We start from the raw sequence: 15,141 nt of genomic DNA on the forward strand, positions 1-15,141 counted from the left end.
AACCAACATCCAAACCTAATTATGCTGGCGAATAACACAGTAAATGACCTGTGGGTTTTGGAGGGCATTTAATCACTGATTTGCCACCTGTTTAATGAACTCTCATATTTCATAGTGCCTAACTCTCCACTCTGTTTCAGCCCTTAGAAGTACTAATACTAGCCTCTCTTTCTTTTGCACACACACAACACATTTACCTTCTCTTTCTGTTTCTCTCTTTTCTTTCTCTCAATAGCAATCATCCTCTACTCAAGCACTCAAGCCTTCTCTCTAAAACCTCACCAAACAAGTCTGTACAAGGAGTGACCCTGTACATTTCCATATTTATTTTCTTTTTTTATTATGGTATTTTATATATATAATAAGCTATATATATATCTACTGCTATATTTAAATTGTAATTTTTTTAGTTGTGGTAAAACACACATAATGAAGTTTACCATCTTAAGTCATTTTTAAGAGTACAGCTCAGTGGCATTAAGTGCATTCACATTGTTGTGCTACCATCACCACCATCCATCCACGGAATTCTTCTCATCTTATACAAGTGAAACTCTGAACCTATTAAACAATAATTTCCCACTTCTCTCTCCCGCCAGCCCCTGGCAACCACCATTCTACTTTCTGTCTCTATGAATCTGACTACCCTAGGTACCTCCTATAAATGGAATCATATATTATTTGTCCTTTTGTGACTCGTTTATTCCACTTAGCATAATGTCCTCAAGGTTCATCCATTCAGTTGCAATTTTTAAGCTGATATAAGCTAAGAAAACATAGTTCATAATATCAAGTGACACTAACACTCCCTAATCCTCTCTTAGTATTAATTTTTATGTGAAAATTTACTTTTACTTATAATGATTGCTGGAATACAGCAAAATTATTCTGCTTAGGAAAACTCCTTTTGACCTAAAGAACTCTGTATTGTTGATCATGAAAAACACTCTTAGCAGAGCCTTACTTATTACACCCAGTCACTTAAAGTTTAGGTTCAATTACAAATGGAGTCAAAGATCATCAGCTTCATTAAACATATCCTTACCCTTAAAAGTTGATCGATGCCAATGATCAATACTTAAATGATGCCAGAGCAATGGACAAGGGGTCCCATATGACAAGCAAAAAAGGCCAGAAGCAAAAATCCATATATCATCAGTTCATATGTATCACAAAGCCCCCCACAATCAGAGCTCATTATGATGGAAAACATCCCATGGACTGTCTCTCATTTCATCCATCACTGTCTGTTAAGCAGATAATGGAACAGTTCTTGAAGTTGGCTACAGCAATCCTACCTACATTTTTCCAATAATAATGTTAATAAAGCTGCTAATGATAATAATAATAATAAAATTAATAATAAGAGCAACCACCATTTATAAATTCCTACTTTAGCATCTACTACATTCAAAGGCATTTGATGTCTCTGTTCCTTATATCAACACGGAAATAATACTACTATTATTACATTTTTGCTGATGATAAAATTCAGACTAGTGGCAGTCAGGCAGCTTGTTGAAGGCCACATGTCAAAATTAGGATTCAGACCAGTTATCTCTGGCTCCAAAATCATGCTCTGACCGCTGTTTCCATTATATCATGCTGCCTCAATGGTTCCTCATCCATGGGTAACATAATGAGAGAACAGAGACAAACCACAATGAAAACAAAATTTGTGTTCCATTTGGGTTAATCACAGTATTCTATCAAAGTCACAGCAAATTATAGCAAATGGCTGCTATAATATTACTGGGCCAATTAAGCTTAAGATCCCCAAATTTAAAGTTAGACTAATACAGAGAATTATCTTGGCCTTGGCAGGCCTAATTAATTCATGCAAAGTTTTAAATATCCTATAGTGAACAACCTTGTTAAAAAACAAACATCACTCAACATAGATTCAAGCAACTTAAATTTTTCTGTTAGGAAAGGATGTTTAAATTTTTTATTTCTCTCCCACTATTTGTTTAAAAGAGGGAAAGAAATGCTGTTAAAACCACATGCATTCATTAGAACTTTTAAAAACTTACTAAGGCCATCTGACACGCACATATGGCTTGCTATTTTGTGATACTCTTCTTTGCCATGACTATCAAAGTTTACGTGAAATCAGAATATGTGATTTTCCAAACAATTCTGATGCTTCTCAGCTACCTCAAAATAACCACCCACCTAAGAAATTAGAACCTGATCCACCCCAATGCTTGCAAATCCACTTTGTGCCAAGAATGAGGAGGAACAGATGGATGATTAAGAACTCCTTTGTATTTATTTTAGAGAGTATAAATTGACTACAAAAAGAGACTCTATGAGTCACCAAATCCGAGTAAATATGAGTATAATCTGTTTCTTTTGATGTACATTCTTATGCTTAATGCAATTTACATGACCTTACAGAGATAAGGAAGAATCTCCTTGTGTTTCTTTCTCAACCAAAATTCACAAAGTTGACCAAAGTATATACAGGAATAAATCAAACTTCATTGCCAAGCAGGAGGAGGGAGAATACTCTGAAAAGAAGAAACTTATGTATTTGCATCTGAGAGACTATAATATATAAGTTCATGAATGGCTACAAATTTCATTATCATTGGCAGCATTCTAAGACTGTGAAATACAAAAATGTTACAAAAGATATTCAATAGTTCTATTCATCTAGTAGTTTTTTGGTAGTCTATATTCTCCCATAATAAGCTTTTCAAAAAGGTTCATTATTCGATTAAACCATTAATGAAAGAAGAAAACTTAGAATATCCATGATGGAAACATCTTTCATGATCTCATGAACTGAGTAAGATCTACTATATTTAGAGTGTATACACCTACACAGAAACGCCTTTATAGTTTTCTTAAACATTTACCTCTTGTAGAACTGGGATAACAGGTGGTTTTCTCTGCTGCAGAAAGTACAGCACCATAAGGATATAAGCATATGAAGATAAACTTCCCCTGGAAGCATCTCCAATGTCACATCGCTAAAAAAACATAAGGATTGAAAATAAAACTTCAGAATCTTATTCCATGCAGAAGTATTGACTACCTTAAGACACCATTTTTTAAACCTATCAAACCGTCAAATACCCAAAAGTTCAATAACAAGCTGTTATAGAGGGTATGGGTAAACAGGTACTCATACATTAAAGAATATACAGTAGCATAAATTTCATGAAGAATAATTTGGCAATATCAAAATTATAAAAGCACATCTCCCTTAATGTATCAATTCTATTCTAAGAATTTATCCTGCAAATATGCCAAGAAACATGTGAAATGACTAAATAAAATTTCTATTGTAATACTATTTTAATAGCAAATATGAGAAAGAACTTAAAGCTCATCAGTAAAGTACAGGTTTAAAAAACTGATGACTATCCACACAATGGAATAGTATGCAGCCATTAAAAAGAAAAGGAAAGCTCTTAGTATACTAATAGGAAATAATCTCCAATATTTATTGCTCAGTTAAAAAAGCAAAGTACAAAACAGTGTTTTCAGCGTGTTTATACCTATAATAAAAAGAGGCAGGAAATTTGCTTGCACTGGAATAATATATCTCTGGAAGGATACAGAGGAACGTTTAACACTGTTTGCCTCTAAGAAGAGGCAAAGGTTGGCTAGGAGACAGATGTGGAAGGAAGATTTTCTGCCATAAATCCCATTAGACCTTTTAATTTTTGAACCACATGAATACGTTGGCTATTCAAAAAAGATTTTTTTTAATTTAAAAAAAAACCCTGGGGGCTTCCCTGATGGCGCAGGGGTTGAGAGTCCACCTGCCAATGCAGGGTACAAGGGTTCACGTCCCAGTCTGGGAAGATCCCACATGCTGCGGAGCGGCTGGGCCCATGAGCCATCGCCACTGAGCCTGTGCGTCCGGAGCCTGTGCTCTGCAACGGGAGGGGCCACGGCAGTGAGAGGGCTGCGAACCGCAAAAAAAAAAAAAAACCCTGAAAGAATCCTCAGAGACTTCCCTTGAGTAAAGCTTTAGCTGATATTATATAAAGGGAGAGGAATGATTTTTCTGACATGAACCACTTGATTTTTTGTTTACATCTTTATTGGACTATAATTGCTTTACAATGGTGTGTTAGTTTCTGCTTTATAACAAAGTGAATCAGTTATACATATACATATGTTCCCATATCTCCTCCCTCTTGGCGTCTCCCTCTCACCCTCCCTATCCCACCCATCTAGGTGGTCACAAAGCACCGAGCTGATCTCCCTGTGCTATGTGGATGCTTCCCACTAGCTATCTATTTTACATTTGGTAGGGTATATATGTCCATGCCACTCTCTCACTTTGTCACAGCTTACCCTTCCCCCTTCCCCATATCCTCAAGTCCATTCTCTAGTAGGTCTGTGTCTTTATTCCCCTCTTACCCCTAGGTTCTTCATGACATTTTTTTTTCATAGATTCCATATATACGGAACCACTTGATTTCATAACCCAAACTCAATGAGAGTAAGGAACTGTCATGTTGGAGTTATTCTGTGAGGTGAATGTAAAAGACTAGCTGTATCAAATGATTTGTAGTATGTGGCTGGATGCGCTCCTTTTCTAAGATGACTCTGTCCATAAAGACATGTATAGGAATATCTAAACAAATATGTCTCCCTTTTGGAAGAGTCGGCTTTATGAAATGAAAATGTAACCAAGTCACTCCCCTACTAAAACCCTTCCACCAACACATTCACAAAATTAACTATTTACTGAGCACCTACCATAAAGCAGGCACTACACTGAAATAAAGATACAGAGGCCTCAACCCTCATGGAGTTTACTCACTTAGCAAAACAACCAAGAAAACAGAATTCAGTATTAAGTGTTATAATAGGGGAAACATTAGGTTTTATTGGTATTGCTTTGTTTTCTTGGCCAGAAAAATTTACCACTAAACCCAAACACCAGATTTCCTAACCCAGAGCCTTTTAACTAGGATGGTATGCCAACTCCCATGCCTAGGGTTGGAAATCATTACTGCATTGAGAAATTATACTATAAGAAATTTACTAGAGTGTTACCTATGAGAGGAGAGCAAACAGAGAAAAAAACTAAGAATCACCCTACTCTGAAAGGTATAACTTTAAACCATTTAATATTGACAGTTTCTTCTTAAAAGCTCAGGTAAACAAAACTGAGAAAATATTTGTCACAAGTCTGACATCAGCATGTTTTACTTTAATATCATGAGTATTATAACAAAGCAGATCATTAGCTTTTTCATAAATACCTTAGCAAACACTTTCATAGTATATCCCAAGTACTGCACTCTAGGATCAATAGCTGCATATGTAGCTAGCATTCTTGTGTTATGCTGAGCCTGAAAAATAAATTACATATTTGAAAGCATTTCAAATTTATTAAAATTAAACTTACAGATCAGCTAAAAAGATAAACTCCACATAGAATATATATAAATGTTAAACTTAAAATACCTGTAAATGAGTCAAGCAAAAATTAACCTTCAATCTGAAGGAAATGTTAAGATGACTGATAAAATTTTTTTTTCCCTATACTAACCACATTCGTAAGTTTTAAACATAAAGGTACAGTCAGTGATCTGTAAACTTTTAAAATGACAACTGTAAACATACCTGGGTCTTTACAGACAGTGAAACTTACCAACGTATTATATAAACTGATATCGCCTTCTAAACCACTTCGTCTGTGTTCAAATTTTACTATAGGCACTTTGGCAGTAGTTATAGGCAAAATGTTTCTTAAACCTGATTTAAAAAAAAAAAACTTCACTAGGTTAAATAATTTTCATAAAACTAAAAAAAAATTTCTGTTGTTTTAAAGTTCATACCTGGATGTCTCTTAAGAATTTTCGCCAAATTTTCAATTATTTCCTTACAATTTAATTTCTAAAAAACAAAAGAAATAAATAATAAAGTCTGTCTGACTCAACTTGGTCTTGTGCAAATTCTATTTTAATCTAGACATTTAATATTAGCACTTAAAATCTCCAGCCAGAAGTCTATATAACCTTGCTAGTCAAAGAACATGGTCCATAGACCTGCAGTATCACCAACACCTGGAAACTCGATAGAAATGCAGAATCTCAGTCTCCACTCCGGTCTACTGAATCATAATCTGCATAGTAACAACATTCCCAGGTAATTCACATCCACATTAAAGTTTGAGAAGCACAAAAACAGGAGAATAATGTTTTCAAATACATGGATAAAAAACTAGAGATGGGTTTGGTGAAGGCAAAACAGTACAGTGATTAAGAACATAGGCTGTGAATTTAGACAAACCTGGATTCAAATCTTGAACTAAGTATTGACTAGCTGTGTGACTCTGACCAGATCCTTAACCCCTCTGAGCCTCATACTACTTATAAAATCAAGATAATCATCAACTCCTACTCTTTTATAAAGGAGCTGGATTACATGAGACACCTATGTAAAGCATTCAGCAGCATACTTCATACAAAGTAGCACTTTAAGTCTGTCAGCTATTTACTATCATATGTTGATGAGGAAAAGAATAATCCTACTATTACAAGCACCTACTTCTTCAAAAAAACCCTCTTACCTCTGCAAATTTAAATGTGTTGGTTATTTAAAAACTAGACAGCAAAGCTGATATGGTAACGATAACCCTAATATAAGGAACAAGGAAGATAACGGCATAAATTAACTGGATTAAGTTCAATGCCCACATCTACTACTAAAATCACTTTTGCATATCCCCAACATGCTCTTTTTAGCTACAAGAGAGCAGTAGTCATTGCAGCTTAACCTGGGGATTTCAAGGGAATCTTTAGAATTAACACATAATACAAGAGGTTGTTTTTCTCTTTGTTATACAAAGATACAATTTATACTAAGTTAAAAGTTTCCATTATGGCTCATCTGGAAGAAAATAATTTACTCATGTTCATTGTTTCAACTTTCCAGAGCGAATAGCACAGGTAATATATAGTATACAAACCCTTGGTGATGGAACATCTGATTATTAAATTTTACATAGAAGGGATCTAAAACCCTAACCTCCTTCCTGGGTAAAAACCACTTCCTATTCCCTCAATTCCTGCCCTTCAGAATGGAAAGGGGAAGCCTCTTTCCAAGGAGATGGCGTTGAGTAGAAGTGGGTTAAGGAGAACTAAAAAATTTATAACTTTTCATTTTCTTTATAGAACAAAAAGATATTAATTAACACCAGAAGCAATTTCTTAGGACCAGAAATAAGCATCTACCAGGTATCACTGCCATCTTTTCTTGGGTTCTAACAATTTAAAAAACACCTTTTGAAAAAACTATTTCAGAAATGCACAGGTACACTATTCTGCTGAATTATTTTATAATACAACAGAGGCTATACTGACACCACTAAAGATGCCAGAAGCTTGGCCTCACCCCAATCTTGCAAGCAGTCCCTGATTTTGAAACATAAATACCAACAGCTATGTTGTTAAAGAAACGAGCAACTACAGAGATACCCTCCTTTTCTAGTTGCTGCTAGGAAGGCCTGGGACACTTCTTCCCTGTCCATTCAGTCCCTTTCTTTACTAGAGCTCAGACAATCTCATTCCCACTGTTGAGGCCTGGTACACAAAAAAGGAAAACATAAGTACCCACTCTCACTGCTGAGACTGCTCTGGGGGAAGGTTTGCTCCTGGCATCTCATGGTGGAACTCAGAAAGCTTTCAATTTCAGAAAGTAGGGGTTAGGTTCTACAGTACTATTAGTACTATATTTCAACTACATTATGGGTTAAATAAATTACAGAGAAGCAGTGGGATACAATGGAAAGAGCATGAACTCTGGAGTCAGACAGACCTGGGTACGAATCCCGGCTCCAACATTTACTAGCTGTGTGAACTTGAGCAAGTCAGTTTATCTCTCAAAGCCTCAGTTTCCTCATCTGTAAAATGGGGGAAATTATCTACCTCGAAGGTGGTTGTAAGAGTGAAATGAGATAATGTATGTAAAAGTGTATACTGGGGGCTCAAATGTTAGTTCCCTTCCCCGCCCAAAATGAGTTTCTAAAAGCTAGCCTAGAACACATAATTTATAACAATGCTTCTATGGAAAAAAATGTATTTTGAGTACCCCCAAATTATAATCAACTTGTAGAACACAATCCATTTATAAATTAAATGTCCACCTTTATTTTCTATCTTTAGTGATACAGAGACATCACCTAATGGAAGAGATATGAAAAGACAGAGTAAGTGAGATCAATGTTTACTACCAAACTGAAGCAACAGTTTTTCATTGGCTCTAATGAAAAAATTTCCAACTCTATGGTACATTTTTTCCACAAATTCATTAAAAAGCACTTGTAACTATCTGTGACATGGTTTTTACATTATAAAATCACTGAAACAGTACATTTACTTACTTAAATACTTGAATGTCTTCTAAAATGATAATACTAGTGCTTTTACATTTCAAACACTGCTATTGCTAATATATTTATACAAAGAATGACACCTTACATTTTTATCAATTCTACATACAAAATTAAAAACACACTCATCACTAGAAGAAAATAAACTTTCACATCACTTTCCAAACACTAACTCTTACCTCTGCATTTTCGTGGCCTTCAAGGGTCATACAAATATCCAGATCACTATCACGAAATCCAAATCCATTCTTAGAAGAGCCAAATAAGCACAATCTTGCCTTTTCTAAGCAAAGGAAAACAAAAGTCAAAAGTTTTATAATTATCAGGAAAGAGGAGTCTTCTATTAACTACTAATGGCCTACCACAGGATAATCTTATCCAATTCCATGGCTTAAATTATCTACCATTAGCAGATACACTGAGAAATTCCAAAACACTCACCTAAAGCCCAGGTCTTCTCCCCAAAATCTCACACCCATGTATCTAACTGCTTTTCCCATTTTTCCACAGACATCATAAATTCAACAAGTCAAAACTAAACTAGCAACTTCACCTCAAACCTACTACTATTCAGAAATATACATGTGGTTCTTAACACCTCTCAACTTTCACATCCAAACACTTACCAAGTTTTTTACCTTCTTCCAACTTAATGACCTCATAAACTCATCTACTTTTATTCATTCTCAACATCAATACCAATAGTTAAGATCAATATTTAGAGATTTATCTCTTGGAAATAAACTAGTTTCTTCAGGGCACAATTCAAGTAGTTTTACAAATATCATCTTAGTATATAGAATTAATTCTCCTCTAAAGTGAGGGATTAATCTATTTGATATAAATTATATATACAATTATTATATATATAGTTATATATATAATATTCATATATATATATTATTAGGGTTATTCCTTCATGCTTATTAGTGTCACTCAATAAGCTGTGGCTTAACAAGATTGGATCATTCTCCCTATTAATTCTTGTAGCCTACATATTTAGATAATAAATTCTGTATTTTCAAACTTAATCCTCCTATTCAGTTCTGATGCCCTACTTGAAATCAATGACAACTGAGAGATATAAAAGAAGCTACATTCATCAGCAAATAAAAAGTGCATGGGTTTAATATAACAAGAACTTAGATTTGGTCAATACTTTATACACTAGCAAATATAATTAAAAATAGAATCCTGTAGCACAAAACAGATCATATTTTAAAGGTATAAGTTCATTCTGATTATAAATCAACTCTTCATCCTTTTCTAAAATATTTGGCCACAAAACTCTTGATTCTTTACCTCATGCCCAAAACCTGCCCCCTTCTGCTATTTTTTTGCCATCTCAATTAAATAGCACCACCCAACTAGTGAAGGAAAGATCCTGAAACCATCCTTGACTCCTTTCTTTTTGTCACATCTAACATGTAATGCATCAGCAAATCCTGTTGACTCTACATTCAAAATATATCCTCAATCTAATCACTTCTCACCTACTCTTCCAAATCACTATTATGTCTCATCTGAACTTATGCAACAGCTTCTTAAATGTTCTGCTTGCTTCTATTCTTATGGACCTGTACTCCATTCTCTCAGATCATGTCACTTATGTGTTAAAACCCTCCAGAAGCCTTCTCATTAGACATTCAAAATAAAATTCAAAGTCCTTCTACCAACACCTATAAGACTCTAATGATCTAAACTCTAGGTTAACTCTCTGATCTCACCTTTCTATTACAGTCTACCTCACACACTCCACTCAAGCCACACTAACTTTCAAGCATGTCAAATATAATTGCGTCATGGGGTATTGTACTTGCTGCTGCTTCTCTCTCGAATGTTCTCTCCTTGAATATTCATAATAATTTGCTCCTTTATATTATTAATGGCTCTGCTCAAATGTCACCTTATCACCTTATCACTATCGTTCTAACTTCTGTACGTTAACAGTGTTTATTATTTCCTGATATATTGTTTACTTGTCAGTTGACTATCTGTCACCCCTCTTGATATAAGCTTCATGAGAGCTGGTTTCACCTCTTTTGTTAGCACTGTATCCCCAGCACCTAGAATAGTACCTAACATATAACATGCAATAAACACTTTTTAAACAAATGAAACTCAGACCAAGTAACTATAATAACAAAAGCAATCAACTTTGACATACAACATACCATCATACTCTTTTTGAATAAACTTTTCCAAGCCAATTAAAATTTGCTCCCTGTTGTGTTGTTCAGAAAAAGGTGGTGACAATTCATCTAAGTTAAAAAAAAGAAAAGGAAAAAGAAAAGTAAGGAGAATGAAATCTGAAAATGTCTTCAATTTTCTACCCTAAATCTTTACTTTTCTTCATTATTTGTTGACTCTCTGACATTAAAATCATAAATGTTACTGCGGAAGGAAGGAGCAGAGAAAGAACAGAAAAATAACTTTACAGATCTATGTACATTTCACATGATCATTTTCCCTGTGAAACAGCTACAAGATATACTTTCTTCTACAAATTATTTAATTTTTTTTTCAGACAATCCACTCTCTCCCATATACATGCTGGTTTTTCCCCTCCTGTTAAGACTATTCTCATACTGTTACACAAGGTACCCAAATCAATCAAATCTAACAGTTCCCTCAAATGCTTGGTCAAGATTCATACCTTCCTTATAAGCTTCTTTGTCCAATCATGGCTTTTAATGACCTCTCCTTAATTGTATTTCCTTAGTTCTTCAAACCACTTGCCAGTTTAGTTTATACTGTCCTTCCAGTTTTCTAGTTATTTTATTTACAGTCATCTTATTTTTCCAAATAAGACCATACACTCCTTAAGAATAGTCTTTTTTTTTCTATCTCTTTTTCCAAATAAGACCATACATTCCTTAAGAATAATCTTTTTTTTTCTATCTCCTCCTCCAGACTCATACCCAAGAGTTAATATGGTAAGGAATTAAATTAATATTCAGCTTTTGAAAAACAAATGCATCATCAGTGGTTGCAAGCTGAATAGCTGATATACAGGTGATGAGGTCAGGGAATCTCAGGATGGAATGCAGTCTATAACAAAGAATCCAGCTACATTATAAATGTATAAGAAAACTTCACTCAAGGGAGTGGGGGGGTGGGAAGGCACTAATCTAACTTTGAAAATAAGTGGAGTCTGTAAGACTAAGGGTTAAAGGAACTGCACATAAGCACTGTACTCTAATTGATAAAGTTGCTTCCCATCAGGGTATAGGATAACAGTTCTGATAATGCTATACATGTGTACTTAAATGGAACAATTAAATAAATGGGTGGCACATGGTGGGAGCCAGGTTTCTCACTGTTGGAGTTGGACATTTACAGATAATCAGAAAGAGGAGGCTAGAAAGAGCCATGTGGTAATGTATTAGACTTGGAGACATCAGTACAAAGTCATGCTTAGCTTAATAAAGGTAAGATGGTCACATGGAATTATTTATAGATACGTGTACATACATGGATTAGTATACACACATAAATTTTCTTGCTCGGAGAGGACCTAGAAACAACAATACCCAGTAACACAACAAGCACTCTAACACCCAGATCTTGGTTTCTAACACCATCCTCCAATAAAGGAACCAGGGCTCTTTGGGAAAATGTCTAATTCTAGGACTGAGACAGAAATTTATATGATGATCCTGGAGTATCTTGCAGGGCCAGAAAGTAAGAAAGTGCTAAAATACAAAAGAACAAACTAACAACAACAACAAAAAGAAACCAAAAAACTCCACACACTGATGGGAATATATCAAAAGGTCACAGGAACCAAATGAAAGCACTCCCAACAGCCAAATTTGGAACAATTTGGGCAACAAAAATAGTAGTATTGGATTATAACCCAAAGTATAATACATCTATGAGTCCATACTGAGATAAATATATGACTCAATAAATAAAAACAAATGTAGTGAATTATATCTTAATAAAGCTGTTAAAGAAGAATGAACCATGGTCCAGCCATTCAACTCCTAGGTATTTACGCAAGAGAAATTAAAACATATGTCCATACTCAGACATACATGAATGTACACAGTATATTTATTTATAACAGCCAAAATTTAGAAACAAAATATTTATCAACAAGTGAGTGGTAAACAAAATGTAGTATAGCCACACAACAGAACACAACTCCGCAATAAAAAGAAATGAACCACTGATACACATCACAGCATAGATGAATCTCAAAAATAATTATGCCAAGTTAAAGAAGCCAGATGCCCTCATCAAAAAAAAGTACATTCCATGTGATTCTATTTACCTAGAACTCTAGAAAAATTCAAAGTAATCTATAGTGACCAAAAGCAGATAAGTAGTTGCCTGGCAGGAGGTGAAGATAAGGAAGGGTAGAAGGGAGGGAATACAATGGAGAACTAATGTTATGACATCAGAAACTTTATCTTACCCGGGACACAGTAAGTACTTAAAAAATGTTTGCTGAGTGAAGGTTTATTCCAGGTACACCATAAATGTTTATTGAAAAATGGTATGTAAGGCTTTACCCAAATCTTTATAACCTTATCTGCCTCTATTACCTTTATTATACTCTACCAAATTTAAGGCAATTATTCTCTCAAACAAATACTACACCCTATGCTTTTATGCATAATCTCATATCTGAAAATGCAGTCCATCTCAAATGCCACATCATTAACTCCAATTCCTCTGACCCACTCCAGTTAAAATTAATTGTGCCTGACTGAACTGCATTTTGTTTACCACTGCTATAGAATGTAACACATTCTGCTTCCAATTATGGCAAGTTTCATACATGTCTTATATAACCATTTAGAGTAACACTGTGCAAGAAAATTGCAATGACGGTAATGTTCTCTATCCAGACTGCCCAATGCAGTAGCCACTAGCCACATGTAGCTACTCAATACCTGAGGTGTGACTAGTATAACTGAGTAATTTAATTTTTTATTTTATTTTAGCTAATTTAAATTTAAATAGACACATATATCTAGTGACCACCATATTAGACAGCACAAATCCAGAGTCCAAGCTCCTTAAAAGCAACACGATGGACTCTGCATTCCCCTTGGCATTTACCACTGTGCCTTGCACACAGTAGGCATTTAATAAATACATGTGGTTGGGTCTCTAAACTATTTAAAAACCTCTACCCAAACAAAATGTAAGCAAACTATTTTCAAATAAGAAAATAAATATTCAAAATCTAAGAAATAATCTAGTCTTAGGAAGTAGTTCTAGTAATAAAAGACTTACCAAAACATCTTTTACATACTAAATCAAGTATTTCCCGAAATCGATTTGTCATTGGTGGTAGAGGCTTTAGATCAATTTTCCTGAAATCCTCTGGGCAATCATTTTTTGAATGGCCATCCTTTTTGCAGATGCTGCATACTATTGTTGGCGGCTACACAAAGGTTAAAAAAAGAATCTAATAATCAAATAAACTATTGAGGGACTTTATTATCACTTATAAAGCAGTACAAAAAGAAACTTTTATGCAAGTCAGTCTGATAACCTGCACTTTCAAGAGGTTAAAAAGAAAAGCATGTTAATGAAATTCAGTATTACATGTAAAAAGAAAAACACATTTTGAGCCAACTACTAATTTTCTTCTCCACTAAAATATTACCAAGGATTAGATTTACCTTAAGATGTAAAATAAAGGAAATACCAGGAGATACAAAAGGTATAGGTTAATTCAAACAGTGTGATCAGCTCCCAAAATGAAATGCATACATCACATTTTAACCTATTAAGGTCTTTAACAAAGTAGATTATAAAGAAATTTCAAGTGGCACCTTTCATTTCACTTGAAACATTTTCTATCTTCAGAGTCAGTCATTTATAGAACCACTGCTTGACTAGTTGGTTCAATTTCATTACATTAGCATGGTACTCAAGAAACTAAAGGGCTGAACTCTAAAAGTGACTCAGCTTCATACAAGGAACAACTCTTATGCAATAGCCACAAACAACTTTCAAACCCTGCAACACCATTTCAAATGTATTCTAACAGACTACCAGACAGGTGGCCAAAACAGTAAAAATTCATCCCAACTACTTGAAAAACAAAACTCATACGGTTAAGGAAGAGCACTACTCTTTTCTTTATTGTAATACGCCTAGGAACTTAGCTCCTTCCTCCAGGGTTAGCCTGGACATTTACCTAGCCAAATATATACAGAAACCTCTCTTTGTGTGAATGCTGTGCTGTGGGCTAATTAACAGTACCATAGAAATTTTTATCAGCTTTTTAAAGCTTGTAAAAAATGACATATTTATCATAAAATTCTAGAAAAGTGTTACAGATAACTAGAGAGAGAAATAAAATTGGAGAAATAGTTACCTTAAGATAAGGTTCCAGGAAAAATAAGTATTAAGAAACGTAAACTGCAGTTATATTACTAAGAGGCTTTTCTAAATATCTGCCATTTATTTCATCTTTTTTAGTAGTCCATATGCCCTAAATACTACAACCTAAACAAAATGGGACAGAGTAGCCTTACAAAGGATGAAGAAACACAGCTTAGTAATTAGCTTAAAAATTCTAAAGCTTGTCAATAAACAATTATCGATAAATCAATAAAACTTGATGACTTTTCAGGGGTATTTTTTGTATTCTACTTGATTTACACATTATCTACATAATCATTTTTTAACCTAGGTGCTGATACTATTTCAATTATGTACACTACACTCGAAGCAAAGTACCTTAGCTAAAACTTTTATTAACAAATTATTTTCTGTTACAAAGTAGCTTATTTTCTGCTCGCTCA

The 15,141-nt window shown here is 34.4% G+C and overlaps 1 protein-coding gene across 11 annotated transcripts in view; it reads right to left on the minus strand.

Annotated features, from left to right (window-relative positions):
• Positions 1 to 15,141, minus strand: part of TUT4 (terminal uridylyl transferase 4) — a 143,278-nt gene that overhangs the window by 25,509 nt on the left and 102,628 nt on the right. For all 11 annotated transcript variants that reach the window (XM_079939034.1, XM_079939036.1, XM_079939035.1 and 8 more), the window contains 7 exons: positions 13,619 to 13,769; positions 10,543 to 10,629; positions 8,548 to 8,651; positions 5,814 to 5,871; positions 5,627 to 5,730; positions 5,235 to 5,324; positions 2,865 to 2,978 (listed from right to left, as the gene is read on the minus strand). In XM_079939034.1, the coding sequence (XP_079795160.1) occupies positions 2,865 to 2,978; positions 5,235 to 5,324; positions 5,627 to 5,730; positions 5,814 to 5,871; positions 8,548 to 8,651; positions 10,543 to 10,629; positions 13,619 to 13,769 (708 nt within the window). The remainder of the gene's footprint in view (positions 1 to 2,864; positions 2,979 to 5,234; positions 5,325 to 5,626; positions 5,731 to 5,813; positions 5,872 to 8,547; positions 8,652 to 10,542; positions 10,630 to 13,618; positions 13,770 to 15,141) is intronic.

The sequence above is a fragment of the Stenella coeruleoalba genome (assembly GCF_951394435.1).
Source record: "Stenella coeruleoalba genome assembly, chromosome: 1".
In the NCBI taxonomy this organism is placed as follows: Eukaryota; Metazoa; Chordata; class Mammalia; order Artiodactyla; family Delphinidae; genus Stenella; species Stenella coeruleoalba.